The sequence below is a fragment of the Ascaphus truei genome, chromosome 1, assembly GCF_040206685.1.
Source record: "Ascaphus truei isolate aAscTru1 chromosome 1, aAscTru1.hap1, whole genome shotgun sequence".
NCBI classification, from domain to species: domain Eukaryota; kingdom Metazoa; phylum Chordata; class Amphibia; order Anura; family Ascaphidae; genus Ascaphus; species Ascaphus truei.
Genome location: NC_134483.1, coordinates 459,757,000 through 459,778,378, shown reverse-complemented (window position 1 = coordinate 459,778,378; position 21,379 = coordinate 459,757,000). Strand labels below are relative to the sequence as shown.

General features: G+C 40.6%; 1 protein-coding gene across 5 annotated transcripts in view; it reads left to right on the top strand.

The window, feature by feature from the left end:
- Nucleotides 1-21,379, top strand: part of TUSC3 (tumor suppressor candidate 3) — a 369,252-nt gene that overhangs the window by 337,200 nt on the left and 10,673 nt on the right. For all 5 annotated transcript variants that reach the window (XM_075565925.1, XM_075565910.1, XM_075565918.1 and 2 more), the window contains one exon: nt 18,719-18,809. In XM_075565925.1, coding sequence (XP_075422040.1) covers nt 18,719-18,809 — 91 coding nt within the window. The remainder of the gene's footprint in view (nt 1-18,718; nt 18,810-21,379) is intronic.

The following is a 21,379-nucleotide window of genomic DNA, read 5'->3' as shown; positions in this document are numbered from 1 at the left end:
GCGTGGTCTACATAGTACTGTATGTAAACTTGTGTAAAATTATATATAAACGAAAAGAACAAGTATCAGCACTAAATCAAGATATAAATGTGAAAAATTATTAATATTGATGTGCTAAGGAGTAAATGTGAAAATATAAACAATTATAATGTCCCAGTCTAAAGAAAGAAAGAACTAATGATATCAATACAAATCAGCTTAAAGTTTAGGAATCTTATAATAAGAGACATTTGCAGCCTCTAAAATGGACAAAACCAAATCCAAAATAGAATGTGAACTAAAACAAAAATCAGGAAAATAGAGGTTATTTTCGTATTAGCAGAACAATATTTATTAGTCTACTGTCTATTGGAAATAAACATATTTTTAAAACATTGATAATACTGTCATTTGATTCACAACAGATAAAATAACCATAAAAAAATGACCTTGCGGTCAAATACAACAAATTCCAATGTTAGGTGGAGAAATACTGTACACATATAAAACATTAAATTGGGCTACTATATACACTGATTTGGACCATCTATAAAGCGTGTGGTGTTTTCGATAATAAAAGTCCAGGGAAATAGTCACAGTAATTTTTTTGTTCTTGATCAAGATATTAAGAGGTTAATCAAGGAAATAACTCCATCCAAAGAGATCTCTTCACGCTTGCCTGCGTGGAATTAAGTGTTTAAACCAATGTACTCATGAACACAATGTGATACGAACCTGTATTTGCTCGGTATGGGAATCCTCCAAATATATGATTCGCTGGTTCTTGATAATGGATTTGAAAGTCCCACTGTGCTCATAGAAATAATGTGTTGCGTAGCTATGTCTACAGCTGATATCAGAAAGGCACTTCACGATCACAATGCTGTGTTTTGCCCATATAAATATCCTTTCCAGTCAAAGGGGGGGTCGCCCCGGGTGTTAAATCATCTCGTTGCAGATTTCAAATAAAGGGTTTCCATGGGTTACAGTGTCCCTCTGGAAATTTCACAATCAAATGTTACTCACATGCACTCAGGTTCTGAAGAAACCGGTAGACCCGGTGAAACGCGTAGTGGAAGCCTGACCTGTTCGTGTAGGTTGTTGAACGCTGCGCCGCCTACCTGCCCGCTTGTGATTTAACCGGGAGATTGTATCCGGAAGTGCGGGACCTGAGAGAGCAATGCGAGCCTAGCAGCGAAGGAGGGCTGAGAGAACACCTCTACATTCCTGCTGGTCGCGCTTGACTATTTGTTCTAAATGCGCTATTTCTATTGACACCATGTGAGTGTGTTTTATCTTTATCTATAGATAAAAAACTTTTTACAAGTACACACTGTGTTGGGCTCTTCACCTTATTTATCAAGGTAACCAGACCCCATTGGCTAAATAAACTTCTGAGACAGACATCCTAAAGGCACTCCATTGCCACTGTATTGAACACGCTTTTAAAGGTTGGGAAATCTGTGAGTACAAGACCAAAATAACAGATTTTGTTTAAACGTATTGCACTATACTTTGTGTGTTTTTTCTATTTTCATATATCTGCGCTCCCCAATCATCCGGACAATTGTTTATGTGGGATTGAGAAAAAAAAAATCCAGAAATGGTTTGAGCTGCGATATACATTTTTCATATTTATATTAATTGTATATCACTTATATTTGCATATTAAGTGCACTATTTAATTGGATTCACATTATTGTCACAAAATATCACGGGATATTATTCTTATGTTAAGAAAGTATTTGATCTAAGTGCCCATAGGGTAACACCTTTCCCCAAGCTTCTTGTTAACAATTTCTTATATGCTGTAATTATACCTTTTAACTTTAGTAAAACTACAAACGAACATTACTAAACCAGTTCTTGTATAGTCCCTTTCCTTTCCATATTTTTATCATATCTTTATCATGTACTCCTTTTCAGAGTCATGGAGAGTTCTTATCATTAGCTGCTCTTCTCCTAGGACTGCTTTGGTATGTTTGTTCCATTCATGGATCTTTGTCCTCTGTATCTTTATGGTGATCTTTTATGAATTTCTCTGCTTTATCGATCTTATTGAATATTTGTGCCCCAGTGTCTGTGTATATCCTCGGCATAGCCTGGTACCCCATGACAAACTTCTTATTTTGTTTAAAGAGTGCACTGCATATTTTGCTACATTCTTTTTTTTTTTTTGTGCAGTTACAGAGACAGAATAGTTCTAGAATAGCAGTATCCATCAGCTTTAGATGCTTTAAACCAACGGTGCGCAAACTGGGGGGTGCGACCCCCAGGGGGTCTGACTGTGGGGGGCATGGACTGACTGCGGGGGGCGTGGGGTTTACAGAGGCCCTGTGTGCTTCCTGAAGGCACTTCAATTAAGTGCGGGGGGAGCTGCGGGGCCTCTCTAAACCTGACTTACCTTGGCTCCGGCGACTTCTAAGACGTGTCGCCATGTCAACGCGGCGTGAAATGACGCCTCATGGTTATGTGACGTCACATTGCTATGGCAATGTGACATCATGCTGCCGGAGCCGACGCCGGAGCCGTGGTAAGCATGGGTGGAGGAGGCACGGTGAGAGGGGAACCGCCGGTAGTGGGGCGCAGCGAATAAAGTTTGCACCCCCCTGCTGTAAACAAATGTACTTTTTCTGGAAAGTCCAGTAATTTAGCCAGTACTGCTCTACAGTACTGTAGGTCTTTCTTTTTGCAAACTGTACTTTGTCCCAGCCTGTGTGCTGTTTCCACCCCGATTGGGGTATTTACTTGTGGCATTCCTAGGGCATCAGTTGGACTGGTTTCAGTAATTCTGGGATACAGTACCTGTAGAAGAACTTAATAATAACATTTAATTAGATTAAGTTCTTCATGTAATTAAAAATTCCAGGGTCTGATGACTTTACAGGACATTTTTAAACATTTTAAAGCCCCAAATTGCCCCTAATGTAACTATAATATTAAATAATATGCTACACAAATTGGTAAATCCAGAGATATTTAAATTTTGCATTTGTGAAGGTTCATCAAAAAATGGGGAGAGATTAATTAAATCCAGCCTCTTACAGACCTACTGTATATCATTACTTAAAGCATAAAATAGTGAGATTCGACTCAGGAGAACCCGCCAGTTCCAACCCAGTAAAAAAAAGGGCATCAGCAAGGGACTGCTGCTTTAAAGTTGAGTATAAAATTCAAACTAAAATATTAGGTCATACATTGAAAATGACTTGCACTTATTTGGTTTAAGCTGACCAGACTGGTATTATATACATGTAGCCCCGAGGTATTTTTTCACTTACTGGCCCCCCTCCGCGAGTGCCGGGCGGTAGCGGGTGCCGCCGGAGGCTGCGACGGACCCGCCGGCACTTCACGAGGGTGGGGGCCAGTGAAGGGAGCGCTCGGCATCCCTGGAGGTCCGGGCGGCTCCGAGAGCAGGGCACCGCCATTGCGCGTTAGTTCGCGCATGTGCAGGGACAGGCAGGCGCAGGGAAGGCCCCAGAGGGATCGCGCGAGGGCAGGACAGGGAGGAGAGAGGTTGCGGTGGCCATTGAGAGTTCGCGCATGCGCAGGGCAAGTGCGCACGCGGCCCCAATGCTGTAGCAGCCCCCTGGGAACCACAGTTCCCAGGAGGCATAGGGAGATAGGCACCAGGTGCCTGATAGCGGCCAATAGGGCTGGAGGAAGCTCAGCCCGGGAAAAGAGATACATTTCCCGGGCTTTGCACGCGTCAGTCAGGCAGAGGCAGAGGAAGGAGTAGGAAGGGTGCAGGGAGCGAGTGGCTCCTGTACCAGGTAAGGGTTTTCCTTAGGTCCCCAGGCAGGCCCCAATTCCCGGTAAGGGCAGGGGGTAACTGAAGAGGGATGGCCCTAGATAAGGAGGTTACCCTTAGGTGTGTGAAGGTGCAGGTTTGGCAGTGCCACAGCGGGTAGTGCTGTGCGCACTGGCAAATAGGCACATTGTGAGCAGTGGGTATTTGCTGCGGGTTCCAGGTGTGGTGTATTGTGTTGTGTAGGACTGTTTGCTGTGTGCACGCTGCATGTACTGGGCGCAGTGTGTGCAGCGTGTGTGGATGTCTGCAGGCTGACTGTGTTAGCTGTGTGTCTGCTGCAGGCTGTTAGTATCTGGGAGTTAGTACCTAGTTGTTAGTGAGTTACAGATAGGACTGGGACGAGCAAGGGGAGGGGGGCAGGTTATTACTCCGCAGGCCCTAGGAGTTTTCCCCAAGCCACTCCAGGTTGCGGTTCATCAGGGACAGGCCCTAGGTTAGGGTTCCTGTCACTGTAGGGATAGATAGGGATAGCGGCGGTTGCTGTTCCCGTGCGACGGTGGTGTTACCGAGAGACGGTTGTGTTCCCGTGAAGCGGTGGGACCCTCGTTGGGGTTCCTGGAAAAGCACCTGGATGGGATCAGACGGATGCATCGCACGTCTGACCCTTTGTGAAGATCGTTGCAGGCCCGAGCACCAGAGCGCTCGGCAGGTAAAGCTGTATCATAAGTGCACCAACAGGCCTTAACTAAATTAGTGACTGCGCAGCCACCCACGACCTCCGTAGGAGTACGAGACATTGGGTGTGGGGGATCACAGGACACTGGGTGGGAACACCAGACATTGGGCTGAGGTGATATGGTTAAGGTGATGCGGATAGAGCATGATGTTATGTAATGTGTTATATGTTCTAAAGTAAAGTGTTAGTTATTGGTTTATCGCATACGTGTTGTTGTTGTATTTCTTACCCAGGGCTATCTTTCATAACGGGGATCCTGGGTAAGTGGAGGCACTGCACCAGTAAATGGTAAGGGTTTCCCCAGGCTCCCAGCTAGCCGAGGCTCAGATCTCCTGGAGCCACAGGTGTTATAGAGTTACCAGTAGTCCCTTAGAAGAGGTGTGCCGCAAGGAAAGGGACCGGTTAGACCACAAGGGGCCAATGTGAGATTGGGTGGGTCAGGCCGGTTCACAAAAAGGGCTACATACAGTACGGAAGAAAGTAAGATACAATATTAAGAAAGTACTCACACCTATACAATATTTGAAATCTTAAGAGAATACCCTTTTATCTTGTATATTAAGTTCATCCTAGACATTTAGTACCACCTCTTTCATACCTGGAAAGGTTTAACATTACTGGAGAATTTCCACAAATCTTACACTTGTATTCTCTGCCAGTGCTAACAACAGAAATCTTGGGGCCCAGGACAAATGAAAGATATGGGCCTAGGGGGGAGAGGGGGTGGGGGAGAAGGAGATATTGATATGGGGTGGGGGAAGGAGATATGTCGTATGGTGAGAAGTATATATGGGCCGGTGGCGGAAAGGGAGATATGGGCATTTGGGGGAAAGAGGATATATAAGCCTGTGGGAGGAGGGGGTGAGAGGAGGTGGGGGTAGAAAAATATATGGGCCTGGAGAGAGTGGGAGAAGGATATACAAGTCTGGAGTGGGGTGATGTAAATGGAGATACAAGCCTGTGGGGGTGGGGGGGCATATCGGCCTGTGAGGGGAGAAAAAAGAGTTATGGGCCTTGGGGGGGGGGGGGGCAAAGAGGAGATATGCCCCTGGGGGGTGGGAGAAAGAGATACAAGTCTGTGGGAGGGTATAGAAGATGCAGGTCTATGGGGGGGGTAGAGGATATATGGGCCTTTGAGGGGAGATAGGGCTGAGGGGGGAATGAGATATTGGCTTGGATTGGGGGGGGGTAGAGTAGATACAAATCTGGTGGGGGAGAAAGAGACAAACCGGTGGAAGGGGGGGGGGGAGAGAAGAGATGCAAGCATGGAGGGAAAGAGAGGATATATGGGCCTGTGGGGTGGGGGTAGAGAGGAGATATGGGCCTATGCAGGGAGAGAGGGAGTATTTTGGCCTTTTGGGGAGGAGGGAGGATATTTGGGTCTTTTGGAGGTGGGGGAGAGTGGAGATATGGGCCTGGAGCAGAGAAAGGAGATATGGGCAAGGCGGGAGGCAAGAGGACAAAAACAGCAGTGGGGAGGCAAGTATTCTTACCTGTTGCTTTGGAGGATTGAGGGGGCAAAGGGGGCCTTCTGAAAGGTGACCATGGTGGTACCTGTACTTTTATGCCCTCTCTTCCGCCGGCATCTGATGGGCACCTCCGCAAACACCCTCCAGTAGGCTCCCTCTGCTCTGACAAGCACCTTTTGAATACTCTCCAACAGGCCCCCTCTGCTCTGATAAGCACTTCTAGGAATACTCTCCAGCAGGCCCCCTCTGCTCTGATGGGATGAATCTGGCACTTGTTGCTGGCAGTGGCCTAGGACACCTTGACTGACTGGGCCTGGGACAGGTGTCCTGGCTGTCACTCCCTATCGGTGGCCCTGTTCTCTCCATAAGAATAATGCCAAATGGCTTTGTTATTCTTTATTGACAAGGGAACTAGACAGTGTTTTTTTTAAATTATTATTATTTGCGATAATATGTTTTTATTTGCTTTAAATCCAGAAATTCCAGACATATACAAAATAATTAAGGCTTTCAGCTCCTTTTTTGATTAGCAAGTCAATTTAAAAAACATTGGAGTTAATGTAGCTAAACGGGTTTAATTTAGGATTATTAACTTCTGATTTTACTTTTTTTTTTAAAATAGCTACACAATTGTTTAAAATGCTTAGGAGTCAATGTTTCCCCAGAACTATATTTGTTAAATGATTAACCTATTTTCATGAATCCTAAGATCCAGAGATTGTTGGATGTCTAGGAAGATCTTAAACTTTCTGCTGCTGGGAAGATGAGTAATATAACAATATTTTTTCCTAAATTAATTTATACTAGTAAAATGTTACCATTGCTTATTTCAAATAAAAACATCGTTAGTGGATCCCTAGCTAAGATGGTCCGTTTACACGAATTGAGAGTACAGCCCTAGCTAAGTTATATACTCTCGCGAGACAGCCCACCTGATCCTTCAGTCACTCACCGGGTTCACTTCCGGTTTCTGTATCCGGCGGTGATCCAAGGGGTATCGAGGGAAGGTCTGTGTGATGGTAGCGTCGGACGTGTGCGGGGTCCCTATCGTTTGTGCAGCAGTATTCAATTGTAAGTTTTCATGTGTCAACTGTATTATTAAAAGTGGAATATTGCCTAACATCTTGTCCTCTCTGCGCTCCTACTTTTTGTTTGTTTTTTATGGATGGTATATGTCCCGGCTGATCACCGGAGAGTTTGGGAGCTGCGGGAGGAAGAAGCCTGGTCAGACAGTTTGAAGTGGACAGACGAGCGTAGCCTCACTATCTGTGGAACTGTGGTTATTTCAAATAAGGACACAAAGTGGCCTATGTACTGTATCAAGCATTTTCTTAAAGCTGACCGAAAAAGAGTAGCAAATTAATGAGCAGCAAAGTATGAAACCAATTTCCATCTGTTGCCTGAGCATCAACTTTTTTCCACAAAGAAAACAATTATGCTTAGTGGGTGGAGTTAGAGGCAGGGTTTAGATGTTGTTGATGGCACACATATGCAAATTATATGTAATAATAAATTACAAGTACAGTATTATGCCCCACTTTTATGCATCATCAATTAGTCACAATTGTCCAAGTTTTAGCAAGTTTTTATTTTCATAAAATTCAAATGCAAGTAGTAAAGAATTCTTAATACATTAATATGTATGAACTTGATGCTTACCATTCAAAGTGTGCCAACCTGTGCCAAATACCAAATTAGAACACGAATAATAACATCAACAAATGCCTATAATAATTTTAGATTAGATTTTTTTTCTTCTTACATACAGTAGCCCCGAAAAACTTGTATTGGAATTCTTTTTCAATATTATCATTTATGAGAAGATACAAAATGGAATCCATATAGAACAAATATATTTACCTAAACAAATGGTAAGGTTAGCATGGCCAAATATAAAATGATTTAATATATCTTTATTTAAAACACAAGAGACTGTATAATGAAGCATGGATCTTACACTAATGTAACGTTCGAGAGGCAACGTTTTCATCTTAGCTGTCAGATCTTCTATTTACATTGTGCAATGAACAGCTTCCCTATAGATTTACAGTAAATGAGAATATTCTTTTCAGAGATACAGGAATAGAATGGAAATATGTTGGGAGTAATTCTTATTTCATTAAATATCTACCCTTTAGGAATATTTCTGATATCTCTCCTGGATTAGACACTTTACATATTTAAAATTGGGAAGAAATGTGTATAAAACAAATTAAAGATCTTTCGGATGAAAAGACAAATGTAGTTAAATCCTTTAACCATATTAAATATAACCATGACATCCCACAGTCACATTTATTCACCTTTCTGTGAGCTAGACATTATCTAAATGATGTCATACAAAATTACCCTCTACTTCAGGTGCAAAATGTTGCTGGTTCTGCTCTATAACTCTTCAAAATCCAAATGCTTAGGCACAATTTTGTACAGGTATATGGATACATGCTATAACCTAAAGCTAAATAATGTTGGAGAAAATACTTCCCAGAAATGTCTAACATCGAAAACAACTGTGGATTTTGTTTTAAAATTATATGTAATGCCTCTTTGCAAGAAACACATATTAAAATACGTAATAGAGCTTTTATTTCCACATGGCAAAGGTCTTTGTGGTAAAAGAAGAAATGGTATTTGTCCTACATGTCAATTCTGTAAGGCAGGTCTATTACTGTACAGTACATTGCCTTTGGCTATATAGAGAGATAGCAACATTTTAGAACAAAGTTATACAGTTTTAGTTACACACTACATACTGTATGCATTTTTTTAAGAGTTGAATCCCATTGTTGTTTGGGAGTTTTGTAGAGTGGAGGCTGCTAATACCTTCAATAATTATTACTCCTGCAAAGAAACTAATTAGAAAAAATACTAGACAAATTCTTCCTTGCCACTTATTAATGATCTTAAAGTAGAATTTCTGTTCATTCTACAATATGATAGAAAATTGGCTTTTTGTGATCATAAAAAAGATTCTATGAAGTTTTTCAAAAAATGAAGAAACCTACTTCAGTATGATTCCTCTCAGCAGAGAGAATATATCACAAGAACATTTAAAGGAACCGAATATATGCAAAAAAAAAATTAGAGTGATCTAATGGGTATATTACACAGTACAAGGGGTTATTGTCCCATCGTTTAATCAATCTTAGCTTGTGCTTGACTATAAAGAGCAGTGCCTTTCTTAGGTAAATTACGAACAACTAAAGAGTTGAAATGGGCAAGTACTGTAGAAGGTGTCTGTATTCAATGTCAGGAGGGACATATAATGTATGCTGGAGGCTTTAGGAATACTACGGAACTGATGAGCCACTTTACAGTACAACCTTGTGATAACCCTGGCACCAGAATAATTTCAGAGAAGGCAGGAGCAGGGATATATAAAATAAATCATTTTACTATGAAAATATATTAATATACAATCTATGTTTAATGAGGGAAAAATAAAAGGTGTCAAATGTATTGTGTCATACATTACAGTATTAAGGCAGGGTTGAAGAGGAAATGTGAATTCTAGCCATCAATTCATACCACATAGTATTATTATGTACAGTATTATAACAGTATTACGTATTGCAATTATCGTCATGTATTACACCTCTTTTCTGTAGGAACTAGATACTAGCTTTGGATAAAAGTTTATTTTTCTTAGTATAGAGAAGTTCTACCATTCCTGGTTCTGATATGTGCAAATGTGTATTAAGAGAGTAAGCTGAAGTATAAAGGGAAAAACAACAATCTAGCCTTAAAAGTCAAAGTGAAATGGCATTTCCAATATCCTCTACACTAACCTCATTATTATGGAAATAGAGCCACTTACTTTTAGCTAAGCCTTTCAGTCAAACATAATTTTGTGAAGGATAATAAATCTAGCATATATACTGTGAGTTGAATTAACCTACTAATCCCATTTTACACTATGTCACATACTGTCATATGCATTTTTCGTTCTCTGCATTCAGAATTCTAAACATTTCTAAATATATTCAACACAAAAATGTCTAATTTTTTAGTGGATAATGTTACATATTATACAAAATTGCTTATGGCCATTATTTATAAATAGGAAGCATTTTTTAAATAGTTTTGTGTTGTAATCCTAAGGGGGGGGGGGGATAGCAGCACACAGTACAGCTGTAGCTTGAATTACTGGCTATGGCTGTGTGCTTTATCATGTCAGCAACAAGCACCCCGTAATAGCTGGATGGTGATCAGCAAGCTGGGAGAAACTGTAGCAGGACACTGAATGTGTTGGATCTTGTGGAGACCATTACTGTTTTTCACCAGGTTTACTGGAAACAGGTGTTAAGCTGCATCCCCCGTGCCGCGGACCAAGCTTATGCTTGAGAGTGGTGATGTCACCAACTCTAGAAGCATGGGCGTTCAGGTGTCTGGCAACGTTTTCTGTCAGTGGAGGTGGAGAGGGGCGTGGCCAAAACACTGACTGGTGCTGATTGGCTGAGGAGGTCATGTGACCCCTCAGCTCGCCTCAAAGTCAATTTAATTTGTCTCGGCAAGCACCCAGCACCTGTGAGCTGATATGCAGGCTCACAAGCATGAACACGCTGCGTGAGCCTGGCTGGACAAATTTAAATTGATTGTGCTGATCGTGCCAAGCGCGGACGCAGCCTACAGTATACTGTATCTCCTTTGAAAAACACTGTTTTTTTTATTTCAGCCAGAATAATTATATATTTTTCAAAGGCCATATCAGGTGCTTGACAAGAAGCTTTTTAAAATAGCAATACATGTAAGTAAGCACTTAAGTATCATAAATACAAATTAGATTATGAGGACATTCGCTTCTGCTAATACTCTCTCCTGGGATGCAGTTCTGCCTTGTCATGGCTCATACTGTACAGTAAACTAACTGATGAGAGTGCTATATCACCTTGATGGGTTTTATACTATTAGTTTTGGCATTGGTTATCATGGTAATTCACATTTCACTGGGACTATTGTTCCTACCCAGACTGGCTTACATCACCTGATTGGATAGGGGTATATCTACTACCCAGCCTCAGGTTAGTTATCCTGGAGACAGTTCAGTGTGCTGATGGGACTGTCAAAGCCCCTGCAAAGAAAGAATTGACAGGGAATCAGCAACAGGGAAATGAGGAGACCCAGTGCAGGGCTCTGGAGCATCCTACGGAGCGGCAGGCCTCTGTGTGCAGCGTTGGCTAGAGCTGTTTGGTGTGCTGGATCAAGGGGTGAGCCACATCAGTGGGACACCCCTAGGGAATGATCCTAGCACCGGTGCAGTGAAGATAAGCAACCGCTCATCACTTTAAGGAACACTGCCTGGATAGTCAAGCTGCGGCGACTTCCAGAGGTACTTTAGTGGTATCAAGCTGTGGCGGGTGAGGATCCCCACCATACCAAACAAGTAGCCCAGAGGCCACTTTCCAGTACTTTGTTTTATGGAACTGCTGGGAAGATAACCAAGCCTGGGGGTAGGATGGATGGGATTGGTGGACTATTCAGGCTCATTGGGAGCTATCACAAGGACTGTGATGACGCTCTTGCTATAACAAGGACTGTGATGACGCTCTTTCTGTGAGTATTTGCCTCCATGCTATTCCCCTGTATTTTATATCTGTCCTGGGTGTTGGAATCACTCTTGTGGTGTCCCCATATAATAAACATAAAACGTATTATACCCCCTGTGTCTGGCTAGTCTAACCTGTGTCTCATGCCATTAGGGGCTAGTGTAGGGCTGAGCCTACCATCAAGGGCTCTGGTGACAACGGGTAACCAAAGTTCTGGGCACTGATCAGGGACATGTGGTCTTATAGTATTTTATCTGGTAGTGTTAGGCCTTGCGAACAGGTCTACCTTGTCGTGGCTTGCAAGCTTACAACGCTTTGGCCAAAGGGTTAAACTAAATGACCCTATTTCAAGAGAATATATAAGTATTTTACTGTGTAATTCTGTCATGTGGGATGTAGCATTGGGCTTCTCTGTCATCTGTTGTATACATATGCCACGCTCACTAGCACTCCATTTTGACACTTATATACATATATATTTTGTGGGGGCTCAGGGGTTCCCAAAAAGAGCTTGTTGGGGTTCTGCTTGCTGGTGTTCTGTATTTTGTTCACATCTTGCTATTCAGGAATCAATGCTGCAAGAGATGTGCCTTATTGATAAACATCTTCATGGCATTGGCAAATCTCTTGCAGCAATGGTGACTGTCCACATGTCCATACTAAAACAAGGAGACACCTAATCAGCCACATCATCTTCCACCCATTTGACATACTGTTTCTCAGCTGATGAGCCTGCTCCACCAAGGGTACCTTTGGACATGCCTTTATCTGCCAGTGCCAGCAAGAGAGGCAAATATACAGTATGTATCCCCTGTTCTTTGATCAGAGTGAGAGGGGGGGCGGGGGGGGTGTTATGGTAATTTTTTGTATTTCTGGGTGCTTTTTATTTACATACTGTATGTATGATTAATAGGCAGTCATTTGTCAAACTTTATACCCTTCAAAAGTTGTGGAGAAATTGTGTATTACATTTATCAAAAATGGAAAAATAATCCTTCCTTGAATAGAGGTTTTCCTTAGATACATATGGTTCATTATTTTCTGCCGTCTGTAGAAAATATACTTTAATAAATCACCCACACCAAATTATGTTAGGTTTTCTTCTGGTGAGTATATGCCACAAATATTCTCTAATATTATGTGCAAAACTAGTCATGGTCTGCAATGTATTTGTTATTTTCTTTTACTCTGAAGAAAATGGAAAGAAAATAATTATCCAATAGAATGGTCAATGATGTTTGTGACTCCTTTAATTTCTGTCTGCTGATGTTTTCAATATGATGTCACGTAAAAGGACTGTGTTTGATAAATGCAATATATACAGTATATGTAGGTATGTGTTAATGGAACAATTTATTAACATTTACTATGCTGTGGTAGATTACAAGTAAACATTATAAAGACTATGGTTAATTTAATACAATGCTTGTATTATACAATAAAAGTGCAATAATATATATTATCCTGTTAATTGAAATTAACATAGAATGAAAAATCATATCAGTTGCGACAGACTTGTGTATATATATATATATGCAAGGTACGTCTCTGTGTCTACAATATTTAAAGCAGTCTGGAAGTCACTCTGCAGGAAAGGCTACCAATGCTTAGTAAATATGGTCTTACATTAAAACTAACTGCTGTAATGTTAAGACCAGAGGTGGACAAAAATGCAACAAATGTAGGTACCAGAACAGATTTTTAGGAGTCAGAGTTTAGTAAAGAAAGCAGGTGGGGGATTGTTAGTGGCTGTCATAGCATTCAAACCCACACCTCTCAGCAGCTGTGTGTGAGTGTGTGTCAGTGTGTATTTGTGACACAGTGACAGACACACCTGACACAAACTGACAAACACATTCACAGACTCACTCACACTCACAAACTCCCTCGCACTAACTGACAGACACATACTGACAGAAACACACACAACCTCCTTCCTCCGTACATACCAGGAATGCCTTGCCTCGCTCCACCCCCTCTCCCCTGGCTACAAATTAACTGCAGGGCCATGCACGGAATCACTGAGCTTCCCTGCCCTGCTTTCATCACCAGGCAGTGGTGCAATGATGACTTGGCAGTCACCAGCATGGCCGGCATCACCTCTCCCAGTAATGCTTGCCTTTGCATTAGTAAAGCATGATTGAGTGCGCTGTTGTCGTTCATGGCAGTGACGGGTCAGTCAGCACTGCCAGCGCTAGGCCACAAAATGTAGACACAATTTTCCATCTCAGGCTTTTCAACGCTACAAATCTTTGTTGTATTACAGAAAATCTGGAGATATGTTTATCATTACACACACATTGGTGATTTTCTTCAGTATTTTGATTGGTGCATCATATTCCACATGCTCATTAAGGGAATACAAATGTTTTCTGTTGTATAATACAAACTCTCTCTCATTAGGAACCAGTGCTACAGTACCTGTACATACACATACACCCAGCACATTGAAAACCCCAGTAATTTTATGAAGTGTGTGTTTGTGCTGTCCTTTTTCTTGCAGAAATATACAGTAGTATATATACTTCCCAGTACAGATGTAGCATTATTTATCTCTACCCAGCTCTGCACTTGTTGCGTAAAAATCACAGCCCAAGTGTGGCCTGATCACAGCCAAATGCAGCACAGGGGGGAATTTCTCATCAGGATTAACACAACTGTGTTCCTGCTTCTGAATGGGACTCCCACTGATGAAAAGATATATAAACTAAAAAGCATTCAGAAGCAGGGACCCCGTGATGGGAAATCAGTGTACTAAACATTTGGGTGTGGGGAAACTGCAGTCGAGCCTCGGTCCAACCTCAATTGAGATGCAGTTTCCTGGCAGCAAAGGAAATCATAACTATTGCTCCATGTGTATGTCTTCTTTTTTGTAGTAACTGGTAGTGGCAATGCTAAAATGTTGGTTATGATATTCCATAACCAATGTACTTCTGTACTATGTAATGAATAAGAGGCTAAATAATTTAATGCAACAATCCTGCCCAATTTAGCCATGGATTGTTTTGCTAAATTTTAACTAAGGGGTCCCCCGGAGCTGAACTCAAGTATATTTATCTCAGGGAACCCTCCTCACTCCGGAGATACTAACCAGTTTCCCTCATGAACATTCAAACAGCCGTACAATAGTAAACGCCAACGTCTGTCATCCTGATGAAGTTGCGGCTTCCCATTGACCTCTGGGAAAAGAAAAATTTGGTGACAATTTTTATTTTCTTAAAGGACAAAAATGTATTGGTAACTGGTAAGTATTTTGGGAACCAGTGGGACCCACGAGCTAAAAACACCATGGTTCAGCTCAGGAGGACCCCTCCCATCTCTCCCCCTACCCACTTTCCCCCCCTCCTCGCAGATCAAATTTTGTAAAAAAAAAAATCCATGCTTAAAGTAAAAAAAATGTCTAGGTATGATTGCTGCTTTAATGAGCACAGAATTGTAATTAAGTCAGTAACTGAATCTCTCTAGCTTTCCATGGGTTCAACATCTGTTGTTCCAATCTGTTTTTCATATAAGGCTAATATGGTAGTTGTTCTTCAGTTTCTTGATGGCATCTCGTCCTTTCTGAGACTCAGCAATGTTTGCAGTGCAATGCAAAAGTATTCTCTGTTAAATGTTCTTATTTTTCCTGCCTATTTACTGTACTCTAGTTTTTTTTATCCCTACCCATGTCACCCTTCTTCTCTACTGTTTTTCTGTCTCTTTATCACCATCAGCACCTGTTACTTTACAAAATGGCTACCAGAGTTGATGGCAGGGTATTTATCAACCCATGTGAATCTAAACTACTCTGCAGCGCTACAGTGAAACGAAAAAAATAGCTAGCGCTATATCCAACAAATAGGCTGGCTGCCTTTGATATAACCCTGACCCCTGGTCAGGTGATAGAAGTAGAAAAAAAAGTTATATCTATGGCGCTCTGCACTAGTATATAGTCAATATTAGATGAATAATAATAATAAACAGATTTATACAACCAGTATCACGGTATTGATCCGTCCATAAAGGTGCTCCACGTGATGAAAGGGTACATAGAAAAAAAGAAAATCAAAGATCATAGCATAATACTGCTGCAAACAACATGTAACATGTAACACACACCTAACACTAGACAAACGCTGAGATCAACAGGTGACAATGAATAATGCAGCGCTACCCTACTAAACGATAATTATATAAATTATAGATAAAACTGTGAATAACAAAGTTAATAAATACAAAATATATGTGACAATGCAGCAACAGTAATGAATTACAGCACATTCGGTGCAGCACTAGAAAACACCTTCCACAAAGGCATACAGAAATCCAAAAAAGTCCAATAACGTGCGCTACTCAAATGGCTAAAAGGGAATGATAGACAGGCCAAAAAATATATATACTTTACTGAAACAAATAGAAAACCACCACCAAACAATGACAAAAAATAATAATAGAGAAGAGAAGAAAGAGAGGACAAATAGAGCATTACGTTTCAAATAAACTGTATTGCAAAGCCTACAATGGTGTCACTCACACTCTTCCAGTTATTTTAAGCAACGGTATAAGATATCCGGCATAATAACAAGTGGGTAACGGGACCGGCTACCACGGCCCCCTGTTTATCAACCCAAATTATTCAGTAATGTTATTTCCATGCAATAACTATAATTCATTTTAGTGAATATGATGTGAATAAGATGTACAGTAGGTAATCCATTTTTAGCAGAGATTATAACCTTTCATTATTTGCTTCTTTTAATACTGTTCAATATGTGCACCATCATGGATTAATACATCAAAACTAATACTACAGCTTACTACATCTTCACCTATAATGTGGGTCATCTGAAGGATCTAATGTACAGTATGGTGTTGTGTCCAAGTCTTGTGATTCTAAGCAATGTAGAGGTGGTTCAAAAAAGCGGCTTAAAAAAAAGGGAGCTTAAGAATGCACAAGTTGCACCAATAGCCCTTTGAGACGAAGATGTGCGTCAAAAAATAAATAATTAACTGGAATAGATCCTTATCTGCCTTAATATTACAATTTATATGCATTTACTGTATGTTTCTTCACTATTTTTTGTTGTATGGTAAATAAGCATCAGAACAGCAAGCTTTATCATATAACTACAATATCTTATGTAATATAAAACATATTTAATTCATATGTATTTATTACTATAAATACACAATCTTAACGAAACCCAAATCCACAGTATTACATATTCATATACTTAATAGTACCAAGGATTGGGGATTTTGTATTTACTGTCATAGTTATTTATGTCTACGTGTGATAAAAAAAAAAGAGATACAGTATTATTGAAATGCCTATACTTTTACAGTTAAATTTATAAACTGTGGTCTGAATAAATCACTAAAGTGGAGTTAATATCTCACCTTAGGAAAAAAAATCATGGTACTTACCGCAATTTTATGTTTGTATTCATTAAGATTGTGGTAATAATTTACTGGGTGGGATATTTGGACCAAAGTCACAATGCCAGAATTAACACGACCCTTAATAATGTGTTAATTACCACATTGCGATAATATTTATATCATAGGCTTCTGTAATATCTACAGTATTATTACAGAAGCCTATGATTGAAATAACATTAACCCATTTGATGCCTGTGGTTACCAAGATATTAATACTATAAACAATACACCACTTAACCCCATTGGCCACCTTAGCAATAGTTTACTAACCACTAATTGAACCAAGTGGTTAACTCCTACTGCTACCCCCCTGGGAGACCTAACTACCCTCCCAGTGCCAGCTACCCCCTTCAGGCAATCCCATCCCTAGACTAATGCCAAATAGCCCTATTAGCTAAATGTGGCTAACAGTGCCGTTGGGATTAAGTAAAAAATAAAATAAAACATAGCACGTATAATAAAAAAGCAGAAGAACATAAAAAATACATTTAAAATAAATATTCACCATAAAATAATTAATTGCTACTGTGGCTATTTATGCCTTTTCAATGGGGGCCTAGATTGCCAATGTGGCTTTCAATTATTAACTAGAATAAAATAAATTATATATTTCCAATAATAAAATACATTACTTACCCACTTTTCCCATTTCATTACCTTAGTGGCTAGTAAAGCATTGATAAGCAAGGCTTTACTGACTTTTAAGGTAATGAAGGGGTTAACCCATCCTGCCCCCCCCCCAGGGAGGTCTAAGCATCCACCCCTGGTCAACTACACCCACCACCCAGACCTTTTATCCCCAACAAAAGTAGCCTCCGCCACAGTAATGGGCAATAGTCCTATTATGCAAATGTGGCTAATAGGACGTTTGCCCTTTGATAAGCATAACAAAATACATTCAATCAAATATGCATTACAATAAATAGTAACATAATAAAAGGTAAGCCATTTAGTCAATTGATTGTCACTGTGGCTACCTATGCCCTAAATGAGGGCCTTGATTTCCAATGTGGATATCAGGGTAGATCCTAAATAAATAAAAGGATTACTTCCCCTTTTCGGGATGAAAAGCACCCTCCTCCTCCACAGTGGCACCAGCAGATGAATCCGAGAAAAGGCCATTGCCTAACCATAAAGTCAACACAAAAAAAACATAAAAAAATAACCCCTGCCTGAGGGCAGAAAAATAAACAAACAAACATCAATCAAGAAAAACAAATCCATGTTGGATTTCAGCCATTATTCCGTTCCGAGAAATATTGGACTGGATGAATGTTGATAAAAAACTAGGCGAAATACCTAATTGTTTTCTACCAGATCTGTTATTTTCAACGTAATCCAATTAAAAGTGCTTTTTTTGGGTGGTACCCCATTTTTTGCTTGCTGCAGTTTTATGTATCCGGGCCTATGTATGGTAATTATTGATGTTAGAAATGCAATGTAATGTAGTTTATCTTGTCTCCTACAGTACATTAAAGAATGCATAACACTGTGACCGGAGAAAGAAGATGCATACTGTACATACATATATAGACAGTATATAGATAATATTATATATATATATATATATATATATAAAAAAAATATTATTATATACAGTGTGTGTGTGTGTGTGTGTGTGTGTGTGTGTGTGTGTGTGTGTGTGTGTGTGTATGTATATATATATATATATATATATATATATATATATATATATATATATATATATATATATATATATATATATATATATATACAAGTTATTTTCCTTTGTGAGAAAACAGTGTTACTTTTATAAGAATACATTTTTAACTTGTTGGACTTCCTTCTTTCACAGTTATATGCTTGGTTGGATTGGGTCTTGTAGTATTCTTCTTCAGCTTTCTTCTATCAATCTTCCGATCAAAATATCATGGATACCCATACAGGTAATTAACATTATCCTATGCTGATTAACCCTTTAGATGTGTGGATACACACCATGATCAAATTTTTAACGTACACTACAAATTGCACATACAGTTAGGTCCGGAAATAATTGGACACTGATACAAGTTTTGTTATTTCGGCTGTGTACCAAAATAAATTCAAGTTACAGTTAAATAATGAATATGGGCTTAAAGTGCAGTCTATCAGCTTTAATTTGAGGGTATTCACATCCAAATTGGAAAAAGAGTTTAGGAATTACATCTCTTTAATATGTAGCCCCCTCTTTTTCAAGGGACCAAAAGTAATTGGACAATTGACTCAAAAGCTGTTTCATGGATAGGTGTGGGCTATTCCTTCGTTATTTAATTATCAATTAACCAGGTAAAAGGTCTGGAGTTGATTCCAGGTGTGGCATTCACTTTTGGAAGCTGTTGCTGTGAACCCACAACATGCGGTCAAAGGAGCTCTCAATGCAAGCGAAACAGGCAAACCTTAGGCGACAAAAAAAAAGAAAATCCATCAGAGAGATAGCAGGAACATTAGGAGTGGCCAAATCAACAGTTTGGTACATTCTGCTCTGTCTCTCTGTAGGTTCTGGAACAGATAGCCAGACCAACCAATCTCCTCCTGGTTAGAGAAACATCTCTTTCTCTCCCCCTCTCTGAGGAAAGCAGTCTCTCTTGTGTAAGGAATCGGGGAAGAGACTTCCACTCTGGCACCAGGGCGTGCGTGCACCCCTGCTCTGCTTACAGAGCGCACGCGCAGCTCTTCTAAATTGCCATGGAGATTAGCTCCACCCCCTTAGATGCACCGCACTTCTCTTGCGCGCGGCACGCACATGTGATGCCATGCACTGCTCCCCAGCTGCATGGCAAGTTGTCATCAAGCACACTTGTCTCCTGCAGCCAATCCTTGCCTCCACAGAGGCCGTGCCTCTGCTCCGCCTCCCTTGCTACTGGTTCCTTTGTGCTACAAATACCCTGCACTTCCCTTCCTGCTTTGCTGAGCATAACTGGTTGTAGCCTTGAGCTCCTGCGTTTGTTGTGCCTTGCTCCTGTCTTGTCTTTCTTGCAGTTTGGATTCTACATATACTTACCCGGGTTGACTTCTGAACCCCTCTGGGTATTGACCCCGGCTTACCCTCGACTCTGCATACCTCTCCTACCCAGACCCCGGCTATACGGACTCCTACGATTCTGACCTGTCCAATCCCAGACCACGGCTTTATGGACTTTGACAATTCTGACCTCTCCATCCCAAGACCTTGGCAAGTATCAGGACTAACCCACTTTCTCCAACCCAGACCCGGCTACGTAGACAATCCGCCTGCCAGACACGCTTCCACTACTGTGGGTGCGTGGTTCTATACTTCCCCACCTCAGTACCGGGGTCCTGTCTTGCTCGTGGGCAGCGCAAGCATTACACTGTGTAAGCAATCCCTTTGTGCAGCCTTCTGTCGGCCTTTTCCGCCTCCTGTTCAATCAATAGCTGCTTGTTTATTAGTTGCAGCTGCTGCTAGCTTCTCTAAGGGAGGTTAAATCCATGTAGGCTGGAAGGTACACTATCTGCATTACTCCAACCCTTTCAGAGACAGTGACTGTATCACAATATACAGTTGTGTGAAAAAGAAGGTACTGTACACCCGCTTTGAATTCTATGGTTTTACATATTAGGACATAATAACAATCATCTGTTCCTTACCAAGTCTAAAAATGAGGTAAATATAACCTCAGATGAACAACAACACATAACATATTACACCGTGTCATTATTTATTTTACAAAAATAAAGCCACAATGGAGAAGCTATGTGTGAAAAACTAAGTACACCCTTACTGCTTCATAAGAATTAAGATGCTAAGTAGCTGACAGGTGCTGCTAATCAAATGCCCTTGATTAATTGATCATCAGCAAGTTTGACCACCTTTATAAAAGCCGAAGTTTTAGCAGTTTTCTGGTCTGGAGCATTCAGGTGTGTGTTAACACAATGCCAAGGAGGAAAGGTATCAGCAATGATCTTAGAGAAGTAATTGTTGCTGCTGATCAATCTGGGAAGGGCTATAAGGCCATTTCCAAACAATTTAAAGTCCAACATTCTACAGTGAGAAAGATTATTCAAAAGTGGAAAACATTCAAGACAGTTTTGTCCTACACATTAGCCCTACACAAAGTTGCCATTGGCTACTATATGCACACCAGCGCTTCCTATTGCAGTGTTTATCGCATTTATCATGTGGGTTTGTCTACTACGTGGGCCGTTATTGTGTTACCCATTAAGTGGGACTAATGCTGGTTCCTACATTAGCATAACTGAGACACTTCCACAACCTAGTGTTCTCTAACTTACACACTCAAGCAGTTCAATCGACTGTAGAATTCACCCCACCATCTGTACACATACAGTGTTTTGGGAAATTTTTAGAAGACAGCAGATTAGTACCTCATCAGAGATAGATACACTAGACTAGCACTACATCAGTGTCAGTGATTCACTGACCGCGGGAGGCGTTATATATTCCACTACCCCACCTAGGTATCCGTTTGGCCATTATTTTTAATATTTCGCTTTC